The following is a 26,041-nucleotide window of genomic DNA, read 5'->3' as shown; positions in this document are numbered from 1 at the left end:
CTTCAATTCCTGGAAGCTTCTCTCACATTTCTCTGACCAAACAAATTCTGTATTCTTCCGAGTCAAAGCTGTGAGAGGTCCGGATAGGCGAGCAAAACCCTCTACAAATCTTCGGTAGTAACCGGCGAGCCCCAAGAAACTCCTGACCTCGCGCACTGTTGTCGGGCGCTGCCATGACAATATGGCTTCTACCTTACTAGGATCAACTGCCACTCCGCCCCGGGAAATTACATGCCCAAGAAATTTAACTTCTTCCAACCAGAACTCACACTTGCTGAGCTTGGCGTATAGCTGGTGTTCTCTCAATCTTTCTAGTACCAGGCTAAGATGATACACATGCTCTTCAACATCTCGGGAATAAATCAGTATATCATCAATAAATACTACCACAAAGGAATCCAGATAAGGTCGGAACACTCGATTCATCAAATCCATGAACGTTGCAGGGGCATTAGCTAACCCAAACGGCATCACCTTAAATTCATAATGCCCATACCTCGACCTGAAAGCAGTTTTAGGCACATCTTGATCTCTGATTCTCAGCTGGTAGTATCCCGACCTCAGATCAATCTTAGAGAACATGGCTGCTCCCTGAAGCTGGTCAAACAAATCATCAATCCGCGGGAGAGGGTATTTATTTTTGATGGTCACCTTGTTCAATTCCCAATAGTCAATGCACATACGGAGGGTTCCATCTTTCTTCTTAACAAATAAAACTGGTGCACCCCACGGCGACGTACTAGGCTGAATAAATCCCTTCTCTACCAGTTCTTGCAACTGAGTCTTCAACTCTTTCAATTCAGCCGGTGCCATGCGATAAGGAGCTTTATGCACAGGAGCCGCTCCAGGTTCCAAGTCTATGACAAACTCCATCTCCCGAACAGGGGGTAGTCCGGGCAAGTCATCCACAAACACATCGGGGAATTCTTCTACAACTGGAATGTCTGCCAAAGACTTCTTCTCAGACGGCGTGGACACCATCTGCACCAAGAATGCATCCGCTCCCCATGCAATCTCTCGTCTTGCCTGAATCGCCGATATAATCATTGGCTTTTCTTTTAATCTACTCCCCGCAAATTCCAGACAATCACCATCTGGAAGCTGAAAGCTAATTATCCGACTTCTGCAATTAATACTCGCAGAATATCGGTATAGCCAATCCATCCCGAGGATGATATCGAAGCCCAACAACTTGAACACCACCAAATCCGCATCCAAGAATCTTCCCTCAAAATTTAACGGGCATCCCAAAGCAACCTTGGAACACCACACCATCTCACCATCGAGTAGAGTCACTACCATAGACTTCGGCAACGGCTCCGTGACCAAATTACACACCCGAGCAAACGTGGAAGACACAAACGATCGTGAAGCACCGGAATCAAACAAAGTACAAGCATAAAACTCATACAAACGGACTCTTCCTGAACCAAACACATCAACCCATGAAATCCAAAATGCAAAGAATAAACCAAAAACACCAAAAATTAAATCCAACTTAAAAATTAAATTAACCCATACCTGTGATTACTCCAGCATCATGGGTCGCTGGTGCCTCATCATCCACCTCTCCGGGTGTGACAGCATAAACCCGGGCTTGCACTGCTTGTCTCGGGTTGGTTCTTCCACCGTGTCTACCTCCACGGCTTTCTTGAACTCTGACGGAGCAATCCCGAGCGATATGTCCCACTTGGCCGCACCAGTAACACTGGGGTCCGCTACTCATCCGACACTCGCCCTCATGAGCTCTATTACAAGCTCCACAAATAGGCACCCGTCCTCCCATACGAACACCTGAGGACGTAGGGGGTCGAGTTCCGGTCCGCTGAACAAACTTCTGGGGCGAACCCGAGCTGCTTCCTTCACCAGAAAAACTCCGCCTTTTATGCCCTGGAGGGGAACCCACACTCAGATTATTTTCCCGCTCCACAAGGGTAGCCACATCCACTAATTCCTGAAAAGTGGATATTTGATGGCTGACCACCATACGGCGTATGTCATGACGCAGCTCCTCCTGGAAACGATCTGCTCACATCTCCTCAGTGGCGACAAGGTGAGGAGCAAACCGCTCAAGTTCTATGAACCTCCGGGCGTACAGCTCCACTGTCGCGCCCCCTTGGACCAGATTGGAGAATTCTCTTGCCTTTTGCTTCCTTACCGATGCAGGAAAGAAGCGGTCATTGAACTCCTTCTTGAAACGCTGCCAGGTCACCGCAGCGAAAGATCCCAGTTCAGATTCCAACAGCACCCTCTTGGTATCCCACCAATCAGAAGCGGTACCTTGCAAGAGATAGCTGGCGTAAAGTACTTGCTGTGCCTCAGTGCACCCACACACCTCAAAAGTCTTCTCCAGATCTTTGATCCATTTTCCAGCCTGAAGTGGATCCTCATTTCCCGTGAAGTGTGGAGTCCTATGCGCCAAGAAGCGCTCATAGGTGCATCCGGCTTGCACCATGCTACTGGACCCTCCTGGATACATCCAAGGCCCTCCCTGATATGGCCAGGGACCTCCTGGTTGTGGCCAATACCCTCCTTGTTGCGGACAAGGCTCTCCTGACGGTGGATAAGGCCCTCCTGATGGTGGGCAAGGCCCTCCTGATGGTGGCCAAGGACCCCCTTGCGGTGGCCAAGGTCCTGCCTGTTGAGACCTCGCACTCTGCTGCATAAACTCCGTCATCTGCCGAATTGCTTCGGCTATGGAGTCATCCCTGGAGGTATTGTCCCGTGGCTCCTGAGTATTTTTCCTTGGTCTTCCTGGTCTCCCCATATTCCTGTCACAACACCACTCTTGACCCTCCTTTAAGAAAACAAATAAAACCATCATAAAGCCAACAAAAACAAAAACAGCACTACACAGCAAGAGATAAAAGAAACCAACATGCCAAAACGTAACTAAATAAAATAAAAACAAGCAAACAAGCCCAAACAAATAAAACAACTATACTTAACATAATTTTCAAAACACAACTTTAAAAACATTCTGGTACTACCTACGGGACATGTGGTTTTACCCAGAGTCAAACGGCTCTGATACCACCTGTGACGCCCCCAAATCCCCACGCCCGAACACGGGGAAATCGAGACGTCCGGAAGGTGACAACCCGGGTCACCATCCTATCGACGGGTGCCGAGTGTGTGCAAAGGCAACAAATGTGCACGAAAGAACACGCAGCGGATAACGAAAGTCATAACTAAGTACCAGAATTTTTCTTAACGTAATACAAGCTGTTTAAAACGTACATAGATAAAATATTACAAAACACAAATACAGTTTTATACAAATATAAAACATAGCATCAGCAGCCCGGCGGAGCCGCATCCTCGGGCTCAGCCTCCTCCTCTTCGTCCCCTAACTCTGCACCAAAAGCTACGGAACCAAAATGGTACCGCAGGTAAGTAAAACCCAAACACTACCAGATAAAAACACATAAAACTCAAACAAGATGCATGAAACATGCCCAATGCACAAAACCCATAAAACACCCATTTTCCACACACGCCAAAAACCCATTTGGCCTCTCAAACCATTAACCAATTTTAACCGCGTGCACCATGACCTCCCCTAGGGGTCATCCGCACACCCTGGCTCCAGTGCCACACCGCAGAGTACCACCACTCATGTGACACCTAACGAGCGATGCCCAGTTCCGTGCCCCGCACGTTCGTAGCCAAGCATCCTCTAGCCCTCACCAGCAAAGGGCCACGGAGTCGGTGCGTAGGGCGATGCCCGGTTCCGCGCCCGGCGCGTTCGTAGCCAAGCAACCCCTAGCCCCCGCTCCCGTCGTCTAGCGACAACTCAGGGGACATCACTCAGTTTATTCCGCTCCCGAGTGACCAGAGGAGCTCCACCGGGATAATAACCCATCCCGGCTTGGGCTCGTGATACACACGCACCCGTAAAACCACTCACGCCAATACACAGGTTTTTCACACAAATCCACAAACACACGTGCATGCGCCATGTAATGCCATAACAATGCATAATAAAATAATCCAACAATCATAAATCAAATAAACAAGCAACTCCTTCCTCCATCCATCCGACCCCCGAAACTCCTCGGACTCAGTCCGGAATCAACAACCAACAACAATAAATAATTGAATGAGCAATATATATTAAAATCTGAAAATAGGGTTTGGAAAATACTTACAGCGCTATGCGGTAATTTTAGAAAACAAGCGGCGTTGCAAACGGCGGCGGAAAAGCAACGTCACAGTGAAAATTCACTGCGGCCGTGGGTTTGAAAAACCCACTTTTGAACGGGGACAAACTAGGTCACGAGATTGATAGGGTATGGTCTAGGGATGGTTGTGAAGCTATTGGAAGTGATGAACGGCCGTGGGTGGCGGCGGAATCGCCGGAAATGGCCGGAAAATGCAAATCGGAAACTAAGCTCGTAGGAGCTATTCCGGTGGTCGTTGGAGGCCGGAAATGGGTGGGTTAGGACGGCAAGGAGTCGGTGATGAAGTGGTGAAGAAGTGGTGGCCGGAGGTGGAGCGACGGTGGCGGATCGGAGCAAAATCAGTGCGCCCTTCTTGGAGCTTTTCCGGCCAAACGGCTGGCCGGTTGGGGGTGGGCTTTGGAGGGGTGGTGCACCGGAGGGAGGGGAAGAGAATGGGACCGGTGGGGGGCCGAACGGTGGCCGGACGGCGGCAGTCTGGGCTGTTGAAGGGACGCCCGGCGTGAGGGAGAGGGAGGAGAGAGAGAGAGAGAGAGCTCGGGGGGGGGGGTTCGGACGCGGGGGAGAGAAAGGAAAAAAGAAAAAGAAAAAAAAGGAAAGGAAAAAGAAAAGAAGGAAAAAAGAAAAAAAGGAAAAAAGAGAAAAAGGAAAAAGATGTGAAAAGAAATGAGGTCCAATCCTCACTCCGGGAAAACGAAGCAAACTGCGGAAAAAGATTAAAAACCACAAAAACAACTAAAAGAAATAAAACACAACATCAATTAAATTAAAAACAAATTTTAAAATGCAAATAAATTAAAATAAATAACTAATATATTAATTAAAATAAAAACAATTATTTCAGCGAAAATACGCTCAAAAGCGGGTCATCACATTATATGATTAGCATACTTGGAGGATTGTAGGGAAATATTGTCGAAATTTCGACTGACATGAGAGTTTTGGACTAAGTGTATATGCGATATAGATGATAGTCTCTCGAATAAGATAAGACCAACTACCTTACAAGCAGCGAATATGGAAAGACCCGTGATTTTGTCTATTTGATTTGACTTTGATTTTTTTGGTAACGGAAGTTTATAATAAAGTATACATGGTTTGCAGAAGAAACTCATAATGTATGACTTGGGTTAGCAACGGATGCTTTTAATGCATGTGGTAATATGAGCACTTCTCATAATACTTGGTTAGTCATATCAATGCCCTATAATTTGCCACATTAGAAGTGCATAAAGGATCTGTACTTTATGACAACTCTATTGATACCAAGGCTAAGGTCACCAGGGAATGAAATAGGCGTATATCTTTAGCCACTGATTACAGAGTTGAAAAAGTTGTGGGATCATAGTGTTAGTACATATGATGTGGTTTCATTGCGGGAGTTCAAGGTGCATGTTGCAATATTGTAGACAATAAATAATTTTTCCGCATAAGGAAACTTGTTTGGGTGGAGCACAAAAAGTAAAATGGCTTGTCCTATCTGTAATAAAGATACTTAGCCTCAATGGTTGACAAATGGTAGAAAATTATATTTCATGAGACACTGTCGATATTTGCCAAATAATCATAGATGTTGTTCAAATAAAGCGATGTTTGATAGTAGGGTTGAAAGCAGGTCATCACCGATTGAGTTGTCTAGGCTAGATATTATCATGCAGTTTAAGGATGTTTCAGAAAAAATAAAAATAAAAATTGGGATGGAAGCTAGAGCTCAAATGAGGAAACAACAAGCAATGGAGTTGAATTGGACCAAAAAAAAACATATTTTTTGAGTTGCCATACTAGTCTACCTTGACACTACTTCCAATTTAGATGTTATGTATATTGAGAAAAATATATGTGATATACTAGGCACTCTGATTTCAATAGAAAATAAAACAAAAGATACAGCTAACTCTCATAAAGATTTAGAGGAGTTGGGGATCAGAAGGGAGTTGCATTTTGCAAGATAATGGATCATCATCTTCAATGCCCCTTGGTTGGTAGACATTGTCAAATGATGACAGGAAAAAAAATTCTGAGTGGTTCATGAAAATCAAATTAGTTGATGGCTATACTCAAATATGTCAAGACGTGTGCAAATCCATGATTGGAAGATAACTGATTTTAAAAGTCACAACTGTCATGTATTTGTGTAGCATTTGTTGTCAGTTTGTGTGCATGGAAGCTTACTAGAGATGTTCGTGCATCTCTGACAAAAGTAGGGTGATTTTTCAGTGACATTTGAAGTAAAACATTGAAAGTTGATGCATTAGTAAAGATGGAAGTTGATATTGCTATGATATTATGCAAATTGGAAAGTTTGTATCCACCTTCATTCTTTGATGTAATGATTCATTTGGCTGTGCACCTACTTCTTGAGACTTTAGTTGGTGGCCCACTCCAGTATAGATGGATATATCCACTTGAACAATTTTTGAAAAGACTTAAGCAATCGATGCAAAATAAGGCTCGTCCGGAAGATTCGATTATAGAGTCATACATTGATAATGAATGACATATATTTTGTTCTATGTACTTACATGGAGTTAATACCAGATTCACGAGACCAAACCAATATTATGAGGGTGGACAAATGGGATCTTCCATATTTTCTCAAATCATACATCCCATAAACTCACAAGGGGGATATGACCTATGTGGATGAGAATTTGATAGAGCTCGATGGTATGTATTAAATGATTACGTAGAGATTGACAACTACTTGAGATTGGTGATATGTGCGTATCAAAATAAATTAAAAGTCATAGAATATAATAGAACTTGATACAAATTAATTGTTAACTTGAACATGTGCAGTGAACATATACAATCACTTCACCTAGATGGTGTAACTGGCATAGAAAAGAAACATGAAAATGAGTTTGCCTTGTGATTTGAACAAACGGTATTACTAAAAAATGTCTTACTATCTACGAATTTCTTACCACTAAAATAGATTTTTTTTATATCTAACAGTGATATAACTAAAATAAAGTTTATTGATGTAAATTAAATCGAAATATTGTGATAATTCAGAAGAAATCTCAAGTGAACTGTATGCTTTGGCACGTGATCCATTCAGGTAGGCCATCCAATACTCAAGATGTTTGGTGTATAGATATAGATTTCACACGGCTAACACTGAACGATATAGAAAAACTCAAAATTGTGGGGTCGTAATACAAGGATGCCACAGGGAGGATAATATTAACTTCTACAAAGTTGTCGAAAATATCATTGGGTTAAATTACTTCAGGGGACGTATGGTCTAGTTGTTTAAATGTAATTGGTGGGATGTCTCAAATCCTACGTTGGGAGTGCTTATGATGAATATTTTGTAAGTGTCAATACATCTCATGCATGGTATGAGAACAATCATATTGTTCTTGCTTGCCAAACAAATCAAGTTTTTTATTTAGATAATCCGGAGTACGGAAACTCATGGCGAGTAGTACATAATTGTGCACCAAGAAATGTATATGATTATATTCTAGAGGCAGATGAAAATCATGAAGAATTTAATGGTCCAACAAATGAAGAAGCATATCATGAAAACGAGTCAAGCATCAACCTATTTGTTGATCTCAGCCAATATGACATAGTTCTATTGTGTAGAGTAGACGTTGAACCAGAAGTAATTGAGGGCAGATTGTCAAAAGAACATGAGTCAACTGAAGTATCTAGTGAGGATGAGGGCGACTGGTCTAGCAAAACTAATAGTGAATAATAGTTGTTTTTGTGTAAGTATTGTTGTTATAAATATAATAACATTTTTTTGAATAATAATTTATTACAATTTAAAACAGATATGTCTCACAAATGCTAAGCAACTCGTTTGCCATCTCTATCCATTACCGACTCTCCAATTGGTTCGCTTGCCATGAATGGTGGACCAACATCACAAGACCCAAAACATGATATGTTACATAGAAATTTGATTTTATATGATGATTTAAGAAATAGTTTTTTAAAAATAAATTTTTTTTGATATTATATGCTTTAATTACTATATAGTTGTTGTAAGCCACCGCCGAGGTTGAGGTGCTGCTAGAGTTGTCTATATAGAGAAAGTAAGGAAAGTAGAAAAAATTAAAATTGATATTCCTTACGATCACACCGGTGGCTTTAGAGAATCTGTAACTTGGTTAATTTGCTTCTTATGTTGGTACCCTTACTCGCACATTTGCATCGATGTCTACATCCTCCTAAGCTAAAGTTTTCCAAGATATAAAAGATCACATCAAAAATCATTACCAGTTAATAAGTTACATAGAAAACAATTAAGCATAATATTTTAATTTATAATTAGTTTGTATTTGGACTAATCGATTATAATGTTTTCAAGGATGAGTTTGAAGTTAATTTTGGCCAACGAGGGTATCGACTAACAGTTGATGAGCTAATATTCAATGCATTCCAGAGGTACAAAGGTAGATACCATGCATACTATCAAAAGTTTAGTAGTGCAATAGAGGCGCATCAAAATGCATTCCAAGACATGCCACCTAATGAATGGGAGAAGTTTTGTGATATGTTTGAAGATACCACATATCAAGTAATTTCGTTGCTATCTTTTTTCTTAATGTAAGATAGATACATTAAACAAATATAGTAATAATGTTGTTTCTTTTTTTGTAGCAAAGGAAGTACTGTCAACAAATTAGCAAATAGAACAAATTTAATAATACATCGTCATGCGGGTTCTCGATCTTTTTATTAACTATAAAAAAAAAAAAAATACTAATGTTATACTAGTCTCCCCTTAAATATTAACATATCAAAATTTGTGATTGAAGTTATAATATATATTTTCTATTTGCAAGAACAAGAAAGTCCTACTGACTATAATTCGACCCAATTGTATGCTAAATCACATAAAAATTGTAATGGTATTTGAACCAGTTTCGAAGCAGAAGTAAATTATGTAAGTTTAAGTTTTTTATTTGTATTTTCTAATAATATTTTTGTCATTTATACTATCTCTAATAATTTTTTTATAGGACAAGATGATATCACTTATGGAAACTGTTGCATCGGCTCCATCTAATGAATCATCTGTGATTAATGTTTAGATCTTTTCCTAAATTCTTGGACCATGTTTTGGATATCTAAGAGGCTTAGGACATTGCATGAAGCATTTCTCAACACCATCATCCTCTTCTCAAGACTTGAACTCAAACATTTGAGATCCAAGCAAAGAGAGTTGCAGACTCAATTAGATCAGTGAGTGGATATAGAGGTGAAATTATAACAAAGCATGCAGAAGAAACTAGAGATTCCATCCCAAAAAATGTTTGAATAATGGCAATTGATGATATCCCAAAACTCTATGCCACCACAATCCTAAAACTTATTTCCTTTAGTTGTCTTTTTATTATTTTGACTTGATGCAACATTTGAACAAATTTAATGTTTTAATTATAATATTTAATATTAATTTCATATTTGAATTTATAGTTTATTGTAGCATGAGTACTGTTCGAATGAAACATACCTAGTTCGAACGACACTTTATAATTTATTACCCTTCGAATGCATTTTAGTTTCCATTTGAACTACCAAACAAAACCATTCAAATGGCTTGAGAACCGTCAATTCCATTCAAATATATTAATTGTCAGTTCGAACAGACTTCATGTTTGAACATTCAAAGAAATAATAGCTTTTTCGAACATATTTGTCATCATTTGAATATACCATATACAATTTGAACAAATGTTTTCAATTCGAACATATATAAATCGCGTTTGATGAGATTATTTTTGTTTGAACAAAAATATAAACTGTTCAAACACTCCCTCCATTTGAATAGGATCAAATAAATTCACATCATTCGAATCAAAATTCGATTGAGTTCGAACATATACCCAACCATTTGAATAGTAAATGTTTGATTCGAATGGGTTTTTGGGACGAAAACGTTTTGTCCAAAAAGAATTTTCTTGTTCAAACACTTTCAACTGGTTCCACTAGATTTTGTCCATAAAAGTATTTTTTGAGACAAACCTTTTTGAGACGGATCTTTTGGGAAGAAATAGAGACAAAAATTTTTAGTCTCTGGGATGAAATTTTTTGTCTCAAAAAATACATGCTCTTGTAGTGTATGTCAGTTTGTGAGTTTAATTTTGTATGACCTTTTTGTGGTTAAAACATTTCTCTTTTTAAAAATGAGCTTGATTAAGTCTACAAAAAGAGAAATACAAAAAACTATCTTACAAACTTATGCAACTTGGTGGGATGTGTCTATCGATCAATCAATCAATCATTCAATCTATATGATAGTCTTTTGTAATTTTTTCTTAGATCGAGCAATTTCCTTTCTAGAAACTTCAAAATGCATCACTTCTAAACAGTCCTTAATGCATTTTTCTACAACTCTAAGCATGCCTTATGGTAATTGGAACTCCTCTAATCTTAATCATAATGCTATAACTTTGTGAAGGTATTGGACATGCCTTCACAAAGCATGCAAATAAGTGCCCATTCTATTCTACATTATGGCCATTAATTGTTCTTTAGTCCTGCATGCATTGTATTTGCATGGCATTGATAAAATGGACACTTAATGACAATTAATGTAGAATAGAATGATTTGTTTTCTGGCTTTGTACAAGAGGCACGGATAAGCGGGTTCATATGGATTAAGTTTAATGTACTAAATTAAGATTTCAACAGTTGCCTTTACTTCTTGATCATATCTCATCAATATTGTAGTTTAATGCAGATACGCTCTAGATACAAAGAACATACAACGCATGCCTCTTGTACGTACACAAGCCAAGAAAACGCATCACTTTTAAAAGGATTTCTGAATGCATGAACATTCATTACGATGCATCATCTCTGGTCTAGGCCAGGTTGTGCAATCCACCCAAGGATTGAATTTCTTCATGAACTGATTTTGACAAGGATTTCTACATGAACTAATTTTAACAAGGCTTTTTGGTACTGATGCCTCTCCGTTCTGTTGCTTGCAGGAGTGTTACACTGTTTAGTACAGCCACGTTCACTATTGTACTGCTTCGAATGTCTAGATACAACGCTAACTAATTAAAAAATAAATAAAAATTACGATAACCAAGTTAATGAGATTATTCTTTATGGACAAAAAGACCGTGAATTATGGATTTCATAGTGGAGAAGTGGCTTTTCAAGACGATCGATGGCCCAGAGAAATGTTTGGTGGTCCTCTCAACAATAAAACCATGAGGTGGGCTCTTCAGAAATTTCCCGGTCTTTAATTTATGTTATTTTATCGAAAGCAGGTGGAGGACATGCAAGTAATGATGATGATTCAAGGAAATGGACCGATGTTAGGGTCGTCTAAACTTAGTGGGTGTCTAAAATATTAGATTAGGGCCTAGTTGGGGCAGGTAATTAAAGTTTTTTTTGAGTACAAATTGCTTGTAGTTTGTCCTTAATTTTTTCTGAACAATGTCCTTATTTACTTGGTATATTATTATTTCTCCTAGATGGAACTCTACGAACTTTTTGTTTTTTTTTTTTTTTTTTTTTTTTTTGGTACAATCTACTTAGTGGCATCAAATCTTTCCTAAAAGTCATGTCAGTCTAATGCCGACCTGGTCATTAATTAAGGTTCTCAAGGTCATGAATCAAGCTGCATGAGTAACGTAAGTTGGGAAGAGTACAAGGCTCCCCAACCTAACACTGGAATTAAATCAGCAAGTTAAGTAAGCAAGCATTGTTGGTAACAAACTCACGCAAATATTTGGAATCAACTCATGAAACATGCGAAATTTAAAGCACCATAAGGGTAATTCTGAGTTCTGACAGAAGAAAATATGAATACAGGCCATATTGCATAGGAAAACAGCCAAGGCTTACATTCACCTTTTCTTCTATCCTTTTGAACCCTTCCCAAGATGAAAATCAAAGATTTTTAAAGCAGAGTCGAACGATATGTATCTATCTCCTTATCTGTTAATTATGGAAAAACATTAAACAGGTAACTACCTAGTGATAAATACGTGCAAAGAAGAGGAAAAAGCAATTTCTTGCTTTATATGTCCATTTGATTTACCAATATCCTCCATTTAACATTGAGCTCCAATATCCAGTTGAACTCCCTTGTCCCTTTCTCTGTTCCCCTTCGTTCGTGGTTGAAATCTGCTTTGATTCTCCAAAGGGGAACAAAAGCTTCCCACCATTCTCTTGGACCCCATACGGCCTACTTCCAACTCCATCAACAGAAAAAGTACCAGGGGCAGGTTTGAATTCTTGGAAAGGGAAACCGGATGAGTAAAGTGTGCTTGAATCGAGCATTTGTGGTGGGATAAAAGCATTCGAACCCCTCGAAGCAATTCCAGTCCTCAGCAACTCCAAAGCTGAAAGAGGAGCACTAGAGGATGCAGAACCAGCAATTTGCAAATTCCTATTGTCGCTTTCAATTTTGGGCATGGCTTCACCGTATTGGCTTTCACCATGATATCTTTCAAAAGTTTGGAAGGACAGATTAAGATCGTGGCCTTTCTTGGCACCATTGATAAGGTTTTGAGAAGAAATCTGCGAGAGACTTTGTGGATTAAGATCAGGAATCTTTGAAGGGGTAGCAGCTGCAGGTGTAGATTTCTTGTTTTTTCTTGAACCTCCACCAACAGGAACGTTCCTGAGAGACCCACCTTCTGTCCAATACCTTCTACACGTCTTGCAGAAGTATCTTGGTTGGGTGAGGCTATAGTTGTTGTAGTAACAGAATTTGGTGTTGGTTGAGTTGCACCTTGGACAATTCAAGTGCTCCTGTGGCCTTGTCCTTCTCTCGGTCAAGGGTCTTGTGTTTGGAGCTTCCCCTTCCATGGCCTTCACCATCTCTTCTTCCTGAAATACCCATATTGAGAGAGAGAGAGAGAGAGAGAGAGAGCCATAATTATATATATAGTGCATCATATACAATATATATCTAAAGCATCATTATATGAAAATAAACAAGCTTTCTCAATGGATCTAAAGAACTATATATATGGTGTTTCTATATTAACAAGAACAAATTAAGGATTAAAGCGCATAAATCTACGAGTAAATTAAAGACTGATACAACAAGTGGACAAGCTAGAAAAACAAAGTAGGTTTCGAAAGCATAAAGGAGAAACTAAAAGAACAACTAATAATACAAATAATACCTTTTCTCCGTTTCTTTAAATCAGTTATCACATGCGAAAAAGCAAACAAAGAAAACGTTCGGTGCTTTTCATGTTTGAATAACAGATAATTAAACGCTCAGTAACAATAACTCCAGAACATATTAAAATGATTGTTTAAGCAAACAGACTTGCAGTAGTACTAGTGCCGTTGAACAGATCATGATGCATAAAATTAACAACAATCTTTCAGAAAATAAGAGGAACTTGATCGATCGTTGTTAGTCTTGAATACAGCAAACAACCCTAACCCAGAATAGATGGCTGTGCACACAAAAATATGAGCAAGGAAACAAATCCACCCACCTTTGCCCATTGAGCAGTACCATCCATGAATTCAGAGAGATCAGACACAGAGAGAGAGAGAGAGAGAGAGAGAGAGAGAGAGAGGATTCACCGCCTTTGTCTGCAGCTGCTGATGATCTATGTGGAAGAAAGAATGTTTTAGTTTTTTGTATGCTGGCTTTAGGTGATGGCCCTTCTTACTTTATGAATGATGAAACTTAAAAGAAGAGATGAGTTTGTTTTGACCAGACCTATAAAGTATCGTTAAATTATTGTTGTTTCATGTAGGAATTGTTTGTCCGATTATGTTTGTAATTATTTCCTTTTATTTTTTTAATATATATTTTTAGGGAATAATGAGGGCTAACTGTGTTGGCCAGGTTCCTCTAATTTCTTCAGCTACATTGGTTCAGTGGTATTAATTAAATATATAGTTACCAGTTTTTCAAAACAGCGTTTCGTGTATTACTCGATCTTGTACGCCCATGATCAAAAGAGTACTACGTACTCATCTCTCCTCATATTCAAAAAAATTAAAAATTAAAAAATCAAACATATATTCTCTTTTGAACGGTTATATTTAAAGCTTTTACACCATCCATGACTATCTACATGTCAAAAATTGATTTAAAACATAAATTTTAAAATTTAAATCCTACAAATCAAATTGTGTTATGTTAATGATGTGTGTGGTGTGTAAAGATCTTTAAATAGCACTCTTCATTCTCTTTCACCGACTATTGAATTCCCTTAGGATTTAATATTGGCTGGATATTCTCTCTAGCTTGCAGTGACTTTACAAGGAATTTGTTCCAATTAATTTCTTTTCATACAGGCTTTATGATTAATTTCCTTGTCTAGAATATATTAACTTCTGGTAGAAAGTTTCTCTCTTTTTTTTACAATGAAACTGGAAATCTCATGTCTCTCTCCCCTTCATATATACAATGTGATGCAGACATTGCAGACGCTTCTGCTTAGAGCTGATTGGGAAAACTCTCTTTCCTACAAAATTGAAGGGTAGATGTCTCTACAAGAAGGTTCTTATATGTTGTCAATGCACATATGAAACAATTTTAGCCTTTCGAAAACCTTATATACCAGTCCTAAGAAATTGCATGGGTGTCTATGTCTTTTTCTCCCCTTTCTTTCCATCACTATTCACTACAACATTTTGGGGCTTATTCCATGGAGGAGAGTGGTCGAAAAAAGTTAAGATTAAGTGACAAAAAAATTTTTTCCACCAAAATTATTCGTGGGTCGTTCGTGACATATAATAAGTGGAGAATACTATTTTTTCCACAAATTTTTTTTTTCATGGAAAAAGATACATTTTTTCCACGAATCTAATTTATGGTAAAAACTAATTTGGCCCATGGCAAAAACTGTTTGGATTTAAGCCCTTGTGGTCCTTTAAATTTATTTACCCATTAATCTCTTTAGTTGGAAATAATACAATTCTCACAATAATATTCATGAAAAATATGGTGGCATAAAGTTTTTTCTGATGTATCTTGTTGTGCCAAAAACATGTTTGTAATAGATTTCGTGGTACCAAAATGAATTATAGTTGTCAAATTTCATCTTTTTCCCACCATCTTGTATGATTGCTAATGATTATTTTTCATGAAAGTCTACAGATTAGTGGCAAATACGTAATAGCTACTGAGTATATAGTGGTAAAATGTATTTGTCACAAGTTACATTCATGGCAAAAGTTAAGATATTTTAGAAAAAAAAATGCAAAAAAATAAAAGAGAGATTTAGCCCAAAATATTCATAACAAATAGTCTAATATAGGCTTAAATAAATATATTCCAACATTAGAGATCAAAATTGACACTTATAATAATTTAAAAATAAAATATTACAAAAATTTACAGTTGTTTTTACGAACTTATCCATTCCCAATACATTCAAGTTTTAGAAACCAATACCAAATCATGCTTTACAAACTCATCTTTCTCCCAACACTTCAAAATAATTCATCTTTATCCAACTCCATTCCATGCTCAAACATCAACACAAATGAAGCCAAATTACCTATAAAATAATGGGTGACTATAACTGAGAAATGCTTGCTGGAAAATGTCAGAAAGATAAAATAACATGAAGAAGAAATCATCTACATGAAGTAAAAGAACCATAACTTACAAGAAACGTGACAATTCTATCTAAAGGGAAAACTGCCCTAGGACTCCTTTAATTGATTTGGGTTGATTTAAATGAGTAAAAAGGAAAAAGATAAGAAAAAGATTCCAAGTTAGATGCATTTGTGCATCCTGAAGGATCATGTAAATGTTAGAACTCTGCAACGAATCAGAATTGGACGCAATTACGGGTTTTTGGTGGCGATTTTATTTCCAACAGATAGAAAATCACCACAATGGACCTTATTTCTTGTAGTGAGTTCAACAAATGCTTTAGAATATATATATATATATATTTTTTTTTTTTTTTGATAGGTAACAAATGTTTTAGAATATGAACATAGCACAACCTTTCTTGAACCAGAACTTGGAAAGCAAAGACTTCCAATCTCAGATTTACCTACTTTATAAAAAGAAAGCATGCATGCTTTAGTTTGAAGTGTTTATGACATACCGTATGAACCGGTGTCTTTAATTCACTTGCAAGCTCATACCCATTCGAGTCCTCACCAGGAGGATGTAGGATTGATATGCAAACACAGCCATCAGGATAAATTGCAACTGATGCAGCAACCAAAATAAGTTTCTTTTTCCACAATATGAAAAAAAATTCACTCAAAATATTTCAAGCTATCAAAGTAACATTCCAGCAACCAAACCCTTAACCAGCAGTTATTGGCTTATGCAAGCTATCAAAGTAACCAACTAAACAACCAAAAACAACAGCAATTGATACATTCCTAGACTTAGAAGCCATGGGACAAGTTTTGAAAAATATCTTTTTTGATAGGCAAGTTTTGAAAAATATCTACTTTTATAACTGAAAAAAGTAACACTCTTTAACTTCTATGGGACATGTTTATGACAATATCAAGACTCAAAATATTACAATAAAAAAAGAGATGAAGTTAGAAACTAGTACCACAACTTTCTATACTAGCAAAACTTAGCACTATCTCATGGCTAGTGAATAATCTCTTTTGGAAATGTAGAATAAGGCCAGATAAAAGTTAGCACTATCAACATATTGCTGTCTGGATCATACCTGGAGAATATGGAAGGGTGACCATCATGATATTCAAGGAATATATCATGTAAATGTTTTGGTACATCATGAACCTGTAATAAGAAAAATTCTTGTGCTTAACTTCATATTTATATACAACCCACTTAGCAGACATTGTTCTTACTAAATAAGCTGCCAGTATTCTTTAAAAAAAAATGCTAAGTTGCTAGCCTAGTACCTACATGACAGTTAGAGCCTACTAGTTTGAATAAAATCCTTGGTTGCTTACTTAGGTTATTAATATTTGGTTGAGAGTTCAATACTAACATGTAAAATAGATACTTACAAACTGGACCACCCATATTATACAATATCCATGTCCACCTACATACAGATCTACATGCACACAGATATGTGTGTGAGTGGGTGGGTGGGTCTTGGGTGGGTGTTCACTTGTATCCTACGCTAGAAGTCTTTTTTTTTTTTTTTTAATAGAGGTAATGCTAGTAGTCTTACCTTGAACTATAACAATTCCTTTTACCGGTCTTTTTCCATACAATAGTTTCTTCTTGTTGTGACAACAACTCCCAGCAAAGCTCCAATCAAAATCATGAACGGATGTCCCCATTTTGTTTTACTCTTTAGATTCATTTCGCAGCCCAATCATTTCTACAATTTGATGCAAGTAATCTTCAATGCCATCAAACATGAAAGAAGTAGAATGGAAGGAGATATGCTCTTCATCCAAGGAGAATGCAAAAACCATGTGAAATGAACCCCACAAATGATATTTTTTTGTGTTTTTTTATATAAGTAAACCCCACAAAATGATATACAGTTCAACTTGATATAAGGATTAAGTTCTACCTTAAGGACATGCATGGATCATTGATGCAAACTAACATGTAATGAAGCTAGTCCTTACTCAGTTTTTTGTATTTTACAAATTACAGTAACCCTTTTTCATACACAAGTTTTACAGAAATCATCCTTTTTAAAAAACAAACAAATTACAACAACCCTTTTTAAAAAACAAACAAGTTTTACAGTTTTAAGTGGAATACCATTTAGAGTATGGCATGCCACATCACATATTACAGCAACCCTTTTTTAAACACAAAATTTGCAGTTAAACAGGGTAAATTGCTTCCTTTTGTGAAGCAAGGAATTTTGTAACTGACACATTTATGAGGTTTTCAACAATGGTATCTACCTGATTCACAACATAATCCAGTGTGTTGGTTGTACTGCTGTGAAACTTGCCCTGACCAGTGTACAAAACTATGCATCCAACACTGTAATTGGAGAAAAAAAATAGAGTCAGAAATTATATAATGGAACTAAAAATTTCGGTAATTGTGCTTTACATAGAGAAGGCAAGAGATATACATTGCTGAAAGGGTGACGAGGATGAGAAAAAGAATTGACATTTGATAGGCTGTTTGAGAATAGCCATAAGGCTCTCTTGGACAACAGCAATAGCAGAGACAGATAATGGAGAAGGTTAGACCAAAAAGCACAAACCAAACGCCAACAATGATAAAGAATGGCGCCGCAGTTAAACCAACAGACTGCATTATAAAATGATAATCAAGGCACCAAAAAGAAATCTAATTGAGCAAGACAATCTGCTAGAGGAACTGATGACCAGAAGATCAATACATGATTTGAGCCCGATGGGTAAAATAAAGCAAGAAAAGTATAAGCAAATCCCAAGTAATGACCAGTTCATGGACAATTCTTCAGCGGTAGACAATAGGCAAAGGTCATAAACAGAGTTCACCTAGAAAATTTAAAAATTCAAAGCCAAAACAGTAAGACACCAAAATGCACTGTAAATAGAAGAGGTTATCAACATAAATCAAGAAAATTTAAACAGGGTAACCCATTACAGTTTGTACAATAATGAAGTTACAAATGAAAAATGACCCACAACTTAGAATTAGGAGACCCATGGCGTGAGTCCATAGAGAAAAACTCGTTGGCAAGAGTCCATAGGTTTCGGAAACTTACCCAAATTTTCCAGAAGTTCTTTGTTCCTCTCTTTTGGTACATTCAACCTCTCACAAATTCCTTCACTGAATTATGTAAAAAATAACCACTTCCAGCAACAATTAAAGCAAACCCAAATCAAAATAAAACTCAATTTATTTTAAATCGATCAGAGAAGAGATTGCATGAACTATCTATAAAGGAAATAAAATAAAAGTAAAAATTTTAGGTTTCACCTTCTGATTCTTTAGGACTAAGCTTGGAAAATTTTTCAATCATCAGTGTTTGGTCCCGATTGTTGGAACGAAGACTATTCAAAATAGGTATGTGGTTGCAATAGGATGGAGAATAATACCCAACAAAGGTTCAAAAATCCCGATTGGAATGAGGATTCTTTTTTTCCCTGCAGATCATAGAGGAAACCCTAAAGACACGGATTGAAACTAAAGTAGCTACTTCTCTTGCAAAGGGAGAAAGAGAGAGAGAGAGAGAGAGAGAACGAAGAGAAGAGCTAGCGAGAGAGAGAGAAAGAGAGAGACGAACGGGAAGAGAGAGAGAGACTCACCGGCCAGGGGAGGCGGCGACGGCGCGGCCGTGGGAAGGGGCGACAGTGGGCACAGCGTGCGGGAGAGAGAGAGAGTACAAAAATGAAAGACAAAATCGGGATGGGTAAGAAGAAATAAAAGTTTAATTTTGAAATCGCAACTTTTTACAGTGCTAATACGTATTTGCGGCTAATATTTTTGTTGCGAAAACAGATAAGCCGCACTGATAAAGATATAAATTAAATAGTTTTTTGCGACCACTTTATTTCACGATAAAAGATAATTTAATTCGTCACAATAATAATTTTTCCATTAAAAATTTATATACTGTCTATATTTATTATCCAGGAAACAAGTTGGTTACAAAAATTATGGACGTTATAGGAAAAAATCTATTGCCATCAAATATTATCCACTATGATAATCTCATGGAAAAATGCTTATATTTATTCTCTCCAACAATTTTGGTGATAAAAGGTCACTTTTTCCCATGATATTATATTGTGGAAAAAAAACTCGTGACAAAAGCTCCAATATGTTGTAGTGATTCTTTTTCAAAAAAAATTGTTGTCTTCAATTCAATTTGTGAAGGTCTTATCCTTTTGTATTTACCTTTTTTAACAATAACTACTGTACTGTGAGCCTCACAATTGAGAAGTAAAAACACTAAAAAAGAGTGTAATATAGACGAACAAAATGGTCATGGGAAAGTTCTATTTTATATTTTTTTTTTAGAATGGTGATGTGTCATCCGATCATTGGAGAGTGTAAGGTTTCTTTTTTCATCAAGATGATCATATTGTACACTAGTGTTTCAAAATTTCATCCCGAAATCAAACCAAATCCTTGACTAATTCTTCTACTCTTCATATTTACTTGTTAGGTACTTAGAAACAGACCAAATTAAACAGCTCTTAAGAGTTTTAAGTTCGTTACAAGGGCTAGTTGTCTGATCTAGATTGAGGAGCTCTTCAATTTAGATCAGAAAGCCCTTGAACAACTTAAAAACTCTTAATAAACCAGCTTGAAAAATAGTTAAAAAAAAAACTATCTTTTCAAGTGATCATCTTTATAAGTAGTTTGAGAGATTAGAGATGTATGCAAATCACCCCGGCCGCCCCGGCCTTATATAATAATTAAAGTGATAGTGAGTGAAAACAAAAACAAAAAAAATCAGAATACAAAAATTTTAACTAATTTCCATTAAAAAGGTTTTTTTATATATAAGTACCAAAAAAATAAAAAAAATCTTAACAAGATAGCTTGGTATATATCTCATGTAATATTGAAAGAATACAAACACCCAAATAACAATAAAACTCAAATTAAACCGAAGAAAAGAAAAGGTGAAAATTTTTAACCAATTCGCCCAACAGTTTCATTTTGTCAACATCCAAGTAAGTCTGAAGATTTATTCTGGGATGGAAAGTTAAAAGTTGGTAGAGGGAAAAGAAATTAGAAAAGGAAACTCAAAAGGAAAAGGAAAGAAAAAGAAAGTGTGGAACAACTTTTGTCATGACTGGACGAGTCTATATAAAAAGGAAAGATGAAAGTTGATGGAAGGAGAAGGAAGAGACAAGATGCGACAAAAGAAGCGCATGGTGGAGCCCAGATAATGCGCGTTAGGATGGAAGAGAAATCTTTATGCTGGCCGGGTCTTCCTTTCTTTTCTTATATATATATATATATATATATATATATATATATGCATGGCTTTTGAACTTTTGAATTCTTCCCATACTTGAGCCTGCCTAGCCAGCTAGGCCCCATGCTGAATCTCACTTGCAATTTTTGCCCAAATATTCCAACAATTAAATTATTTAATTTTAACGGAGGAAAGTTATTTCACGTGTGCGTTAGATCAATGATCATTTCTCTTTAACGTTATAATATTCGATTATACCGTCGTTTGTCGTTTAGATGATGAGTTAAAGATTATAAATTGTAATGAATTAAGATTATAAAGTGAGTTGGCTCATTTAAAATAAATTTGGATATATTTAGATATTAAAATGAATTTAGATGTATTTATAAAAAATTAAAAAATATTATAAATCTCACGTATAAAGAAGTGTTAAATTAAAAAAAATTATAGCTCCTATAAGTAAAGAATTTTTGAATTGAATGATTTTTAATAATTTAATAATTGTATGATTAAATATTAGATTAATAGGTGTAAAATAAAGCTCAATTGAGATGAATTAAGCTCATTCAAGATCCAAAAGAAAACTAATTATTGGTATTCAAACCCATATCATATTTTTTTTTCTTTTTCTATTTTTTTTCTCCTCTCTTTTTTTTATCAACAAACCCATATCTTATTGTTGATGTTTTTGCACAATTTAATACATGAAATTCTTGTATGGTGATGAAATTGTCTTCCGTGTATATGCTTGTGGATGTTCTTAGAGGTTCCAAGCAAACAAATCCAATTAGACTCTTATATAAGTTCGATAATCTATGACTTAAAACATCATTGCAAAGAACCCGAGATATAGAAAGGTGGAAAGCAATTTTTTTATTTCCAAATTTTCTTCATTAATAAAACTTTTATAACCTTATAATTCAATATAAGATCTATATAGTAGTAGTAAATTTTTCATTAAATTCAATATCTTTTGTAATTTTAACTATTCAATTTAATTAAAAAATAAATAAATAAATATTTCAAAAGAGCGCAATAACAAAACTAGAGAAATAATTCAACTCTACTCAAACTCGTTAAAGAGTACAAGCAAAGATAAAAATAAATAAATAACACAACTTGGACTGAGCTCGAGTTTTGATCAACTCTAACGACTCAATGAGCTTCCAACTTGAACTCAAGTTATAATTATTTGAATCAAGCATGACTCAATAACTTAAATGATCAGCTCATCTCGGATCGATTACAACCCTAGTCATTTGGTTTGAATCCTCATCAATCCTCTTGAGCCCAGCTCCTTGCCAAAATTTGGATAGTTCAAACGCCCCCAAGAACCTAATATGCCACTGTAGGATTTGTGAGATAATCTATTGGTTTCATCATTAGCGTTAAATCTTCTCCTTCGTTATCTCTAACAATCACCACCAGCCGCCCTCTTTTTCTTAATTCCCTTATATATCCAACGCAATATCCCAGTTTGCTTTCACAATCTCCTTTTGATGGGACTTTCAATTTATTGCCTCTTCTTGGCAACATCCTAGATGACTTGGGCTTTACATTAGGTCTTCTATACTAATTTATGTAAGAGTTTGAATAAAACTCTATATCCCACACATCCTATCCTAATAGGTTTAGACTAGGTCAAATATTATCACTTAATTAATAAGTCATATATAGTGAAACATAAATATCTCTAGATTTAGTCATAGTGTGACACGAATATCTCTAAATTTTATGATGGCCCAAAATTTATAAATAGCACTGATTAGGGCACTCTGACTTTTTTGTAGGTCGAATTTGACCTCTGACTCCAACTTTGACTCCTACTTGTCGGAGCAGAGTCGAATTTGAGCTTTTCTATTGGGTTTTTTTTTTTTTTTTTTTTTTTTTTTTGCCTATTTGAACTTTTAATTTGACAATTTTGAGCTCTAACTAATAGAATTTGGGTTTCCAGATTTCAATTTTTTTTTAAAAAAAAATATTTTTTTCAATTTCAATTCTATTAAAACATAAACAAAATTGAAAAAATATATCATTGTATAAATTAATGCTATTATGCATTAATATTATAAATTATTATATGTTAATGTTTATATATTAGTATTACATGTTATTGTACATTGGTAATTATACATTACTAGTACATGCTATTATACTTGATATATTGTTATTATAAATTTATATATTTGTATTTATACATAATATATTAGTATTAAATGTTATTATACATTAGTGTTTATACATTAGTGTTACATTGGTAGTAATAGTTAATAATATGGTGTTTATATATACTAACTATTATTAGTCTATTTGGTCAATTTATAATATAGTATAAGTATATTATTTTACAATAATTTACTCATACTAGTATATTATTGAATTTAAGTAACTATATAAGTTATAGTTGTATAAAATATATATAATTAATATTTAAAAAATTCATATATTGTTATCAAAATATTTACAATATTGGAGTCGGAGTAGGAGCGGAGTTAGTATATCACTACCTTTGACTCCGATTTTCCGACTCCGACTCTGACTATTTTGGTTAAAAAAGCTCTAACTCCGATTTCGACTCTAGCTTATTGGAGTTGGAGTATGGTCAGGGGTAGAGTCGACTTTTCATATTTTTGCTCAGCCTTAACACTGAGGGGTTAAAGGTTCTCACCTATAACATTATTGTATCTTTAGCCATTGAAAAACACTTGGAGACGAAGTTACTAGGATGATCATTCTCTCATAATCAGGTTTTTATCAAATTATAATGAATCAGGGAGGTATGTTTTCTAACAGTTATTATTTATTATCGTGGATTATAAAAAATAAAAAAATCCAATTATTAATATTTAATGTTAAAATATTTAACAATTTAATATAGTCTTTTCCTGCTCTATAGTCTCTCATTGGTGTAAGAATTTGCCTAGCTTCATGTATCAACTTGTTATACCTGTACCTTATGCATCTGGTATCAACTCCAATATTGTTTCTTGATCTAGCTTCTCTAATAGAGAAATATCAGGTATACACATGCATTTTATTTTTACAATCTGATATATCATAGCAAGCCACGTCAGTTCGTAAACTTTCTTTTGTAAGATATTTTATGTATAGACTAAACATTTTTCTCTCTAATATAGCCTCAACTACATCTTCAAAATCATCATATGACGCATTACATTTTTTAATAAGCTTACCGCGTAGCATCCTCTATAACATCTCTAGTAGATGGACATGACAGCAATATCTGCTCAATTAGTTGTCTCCTAGCTAGTAATGGCCAGTCTTCATATATTGGACATGATCGATATCGGATAATTCACTATTTTTCTCACAAACAAATTAGGTTGTTTTTTTAAGGCATTAGCACAGGCCCTCCATAAGATCAACACACGAGTAACTACATTTGATACCTTCAGTTTCTAGATCGATCCCTTCATTGGGTCCTTGATTTGACAACAACCTTTTGCTTTGTCATTAATTTTATTTGTCGTTGTAGATGATAATCACTTTTCACTATAAAACTGCCTGTCGTTATATCTCTTTATTTGCTAGTAGTTCACATATTGCTTCCACATCCTCTTCTACAAATATGTTCTTTACTAGACTAACGTTCTACCAACTTCTAACGATCCGGACTAATATTTTTAAGGTCAGGATATAGATAATTTTATTAGACCTAAATTATGTTTGATGGGACATGCTGGAAAGCGGAATTTCAATTTATTGGATAATTTTGAATGGATCATAGGTCCAAAATTTATTTTAGTGAATTATAAAATTTTTGTCCGGGCTTGACAATTCTGTTGAAGCCCATTTAATATTACTAGACCAAGTAGACCCCATTTAAATTGATATTTTATCCAATAATTTTTCATAAGTCCAAAAATATTATCGGACAAGCTAATTTTGAAATTAAGATTGGCCATTAGATGTATTAGATGACAGCCCATAATATTGTAGAAAAATCCTAAAATTTAGTTCGACTCTTAAATAGGCTAATTGTTATTTTTAGAGCCCAAAGCATGGACCCAACCCAAGACCCAATAAAAGGGCCAAGCCCATTTACTCGGCATCCAAACCGGTGTATAAAACAACACTTCTCATCATCTCTGCCTCCATTAGGAATTCCAGTCAATTCATAGCAATCCCACGTCACACGTCCTCTCCCACGGCAGACCATGTTGTATTGTACTGCAACCTTCCCTCCACGCCAGCCCAAACGCAGGCCTCTCACACACACATACACACACATATATATATATATATATATGCTAGTGAAGGCCAAACGTGCAGAACACATTTACTTAGTGTTTTTTGATTGTCTTATACAAAAATTTGTTTAGAGTAAATTTGAAAAAAAAATATATAAACAGAATTTTGTATTTTTTTTTTCATGATCATTATAGTTCTTGGTCATATTGCACAAGGCTAATAGAGAGAATATTAAAATTTTTGTGTTGTTACTGATTGAATATTTTTAGATCTGTAACAAAAATACACTATTAGAAAAAATGATCATGACCCATTATCGAGATCCCAATCATTTCTCTTTGAAAAATGATTGGGATTCCAAATTTCGGACTAAAAAAGTATCCCGAATTGACTTTTTTTTTTCTTAATAATTAGATAAAGTTCTTTTTAGTAATGATATGAATTTATTTTTAAAAAAATATTTGAAAATATAAAAAAATGAATAAAAAAATCACAAAAAAATATATTGATTCAATTGATATTCGATAAAAGTCTAGATTCTAATAGCACTCTTTTCCAAACCATTCTTTGTTTTCGGTACATCTCCAACATCAACTGACATTAACATATAATTCATTAAAAAAATCACAAAAATAATAACGGTAGCTGAATGCTAGAGTGGTGGCTGTAACAACTTCCTTATTTGTAGACTATGTGGCTATGTTTTGTCAATTTGTTCATGCTCACCTTGTCTATCGAAGATTATATTTACATTTTTTTACATTTTTAGCCTTATTTGACTGTGGTAATTTTTGATTTGGGTCTTTTCGAATTTTGTCTACCTGATAGAGTCTGGATTCTTCTATTTTCCTTTTATTAGATGATCTGGTTCTTAAAGACAGAACATAC

The 26,041-nt window shown here is 35.6% G+C and overlaps 1 protein-coding gene across 1 annotated transcript; it reads right to left on the bottom strand.

Moving 5' to 3' along the window:
* Nucleotides 1-11,891: 11,891 nt before the first annotated feature.
* Nucleotides 11,892-13,830, bottom strand: LOC122311524 (dof zinc finger protein DOF2.5-like). The gene is made up of 2 exons (XM_043126113.1): nt 13,625-13,830; nt 11,892-12,998 (listed from the first exon to the last, which is right to left on the bottom strand). Exons 1-2 carry the CDS (start codon nt 13,649-13,651, stop codon nt 12,201-12,203), a joined length of 825 nt encoding a protein of 274 aa, XP_042982047.1. The 5' UTR covers nt 13,652-13,830; the 3' UTR covers nt 11,892-12,200.
* Between the last annotated feature and the right edge of the window lie 12,211 nt (nt 13,831-26,041).

The sequence above is a fragment of the Carya illinoinensis genome, chromosome 1 (genome assembly GCF_018687715.1).
Source record: "Carya illinoinensis cultivar Pawnee chromosome 1, C.illinoinensisPawnee_v1, whole genome shotgun sequence".
Taxonomy (NCBI): Eukaryota; Viridiplantae; Streptophyta; class Magnoliopsida; order Fagales; family Juglandaceae; genus Carya; species Carya illinoinensis.
Note: the sequence above shows the minus strand (reverse complement) of the source record. Positions and strands in the feature narration are given on the sequence as shown.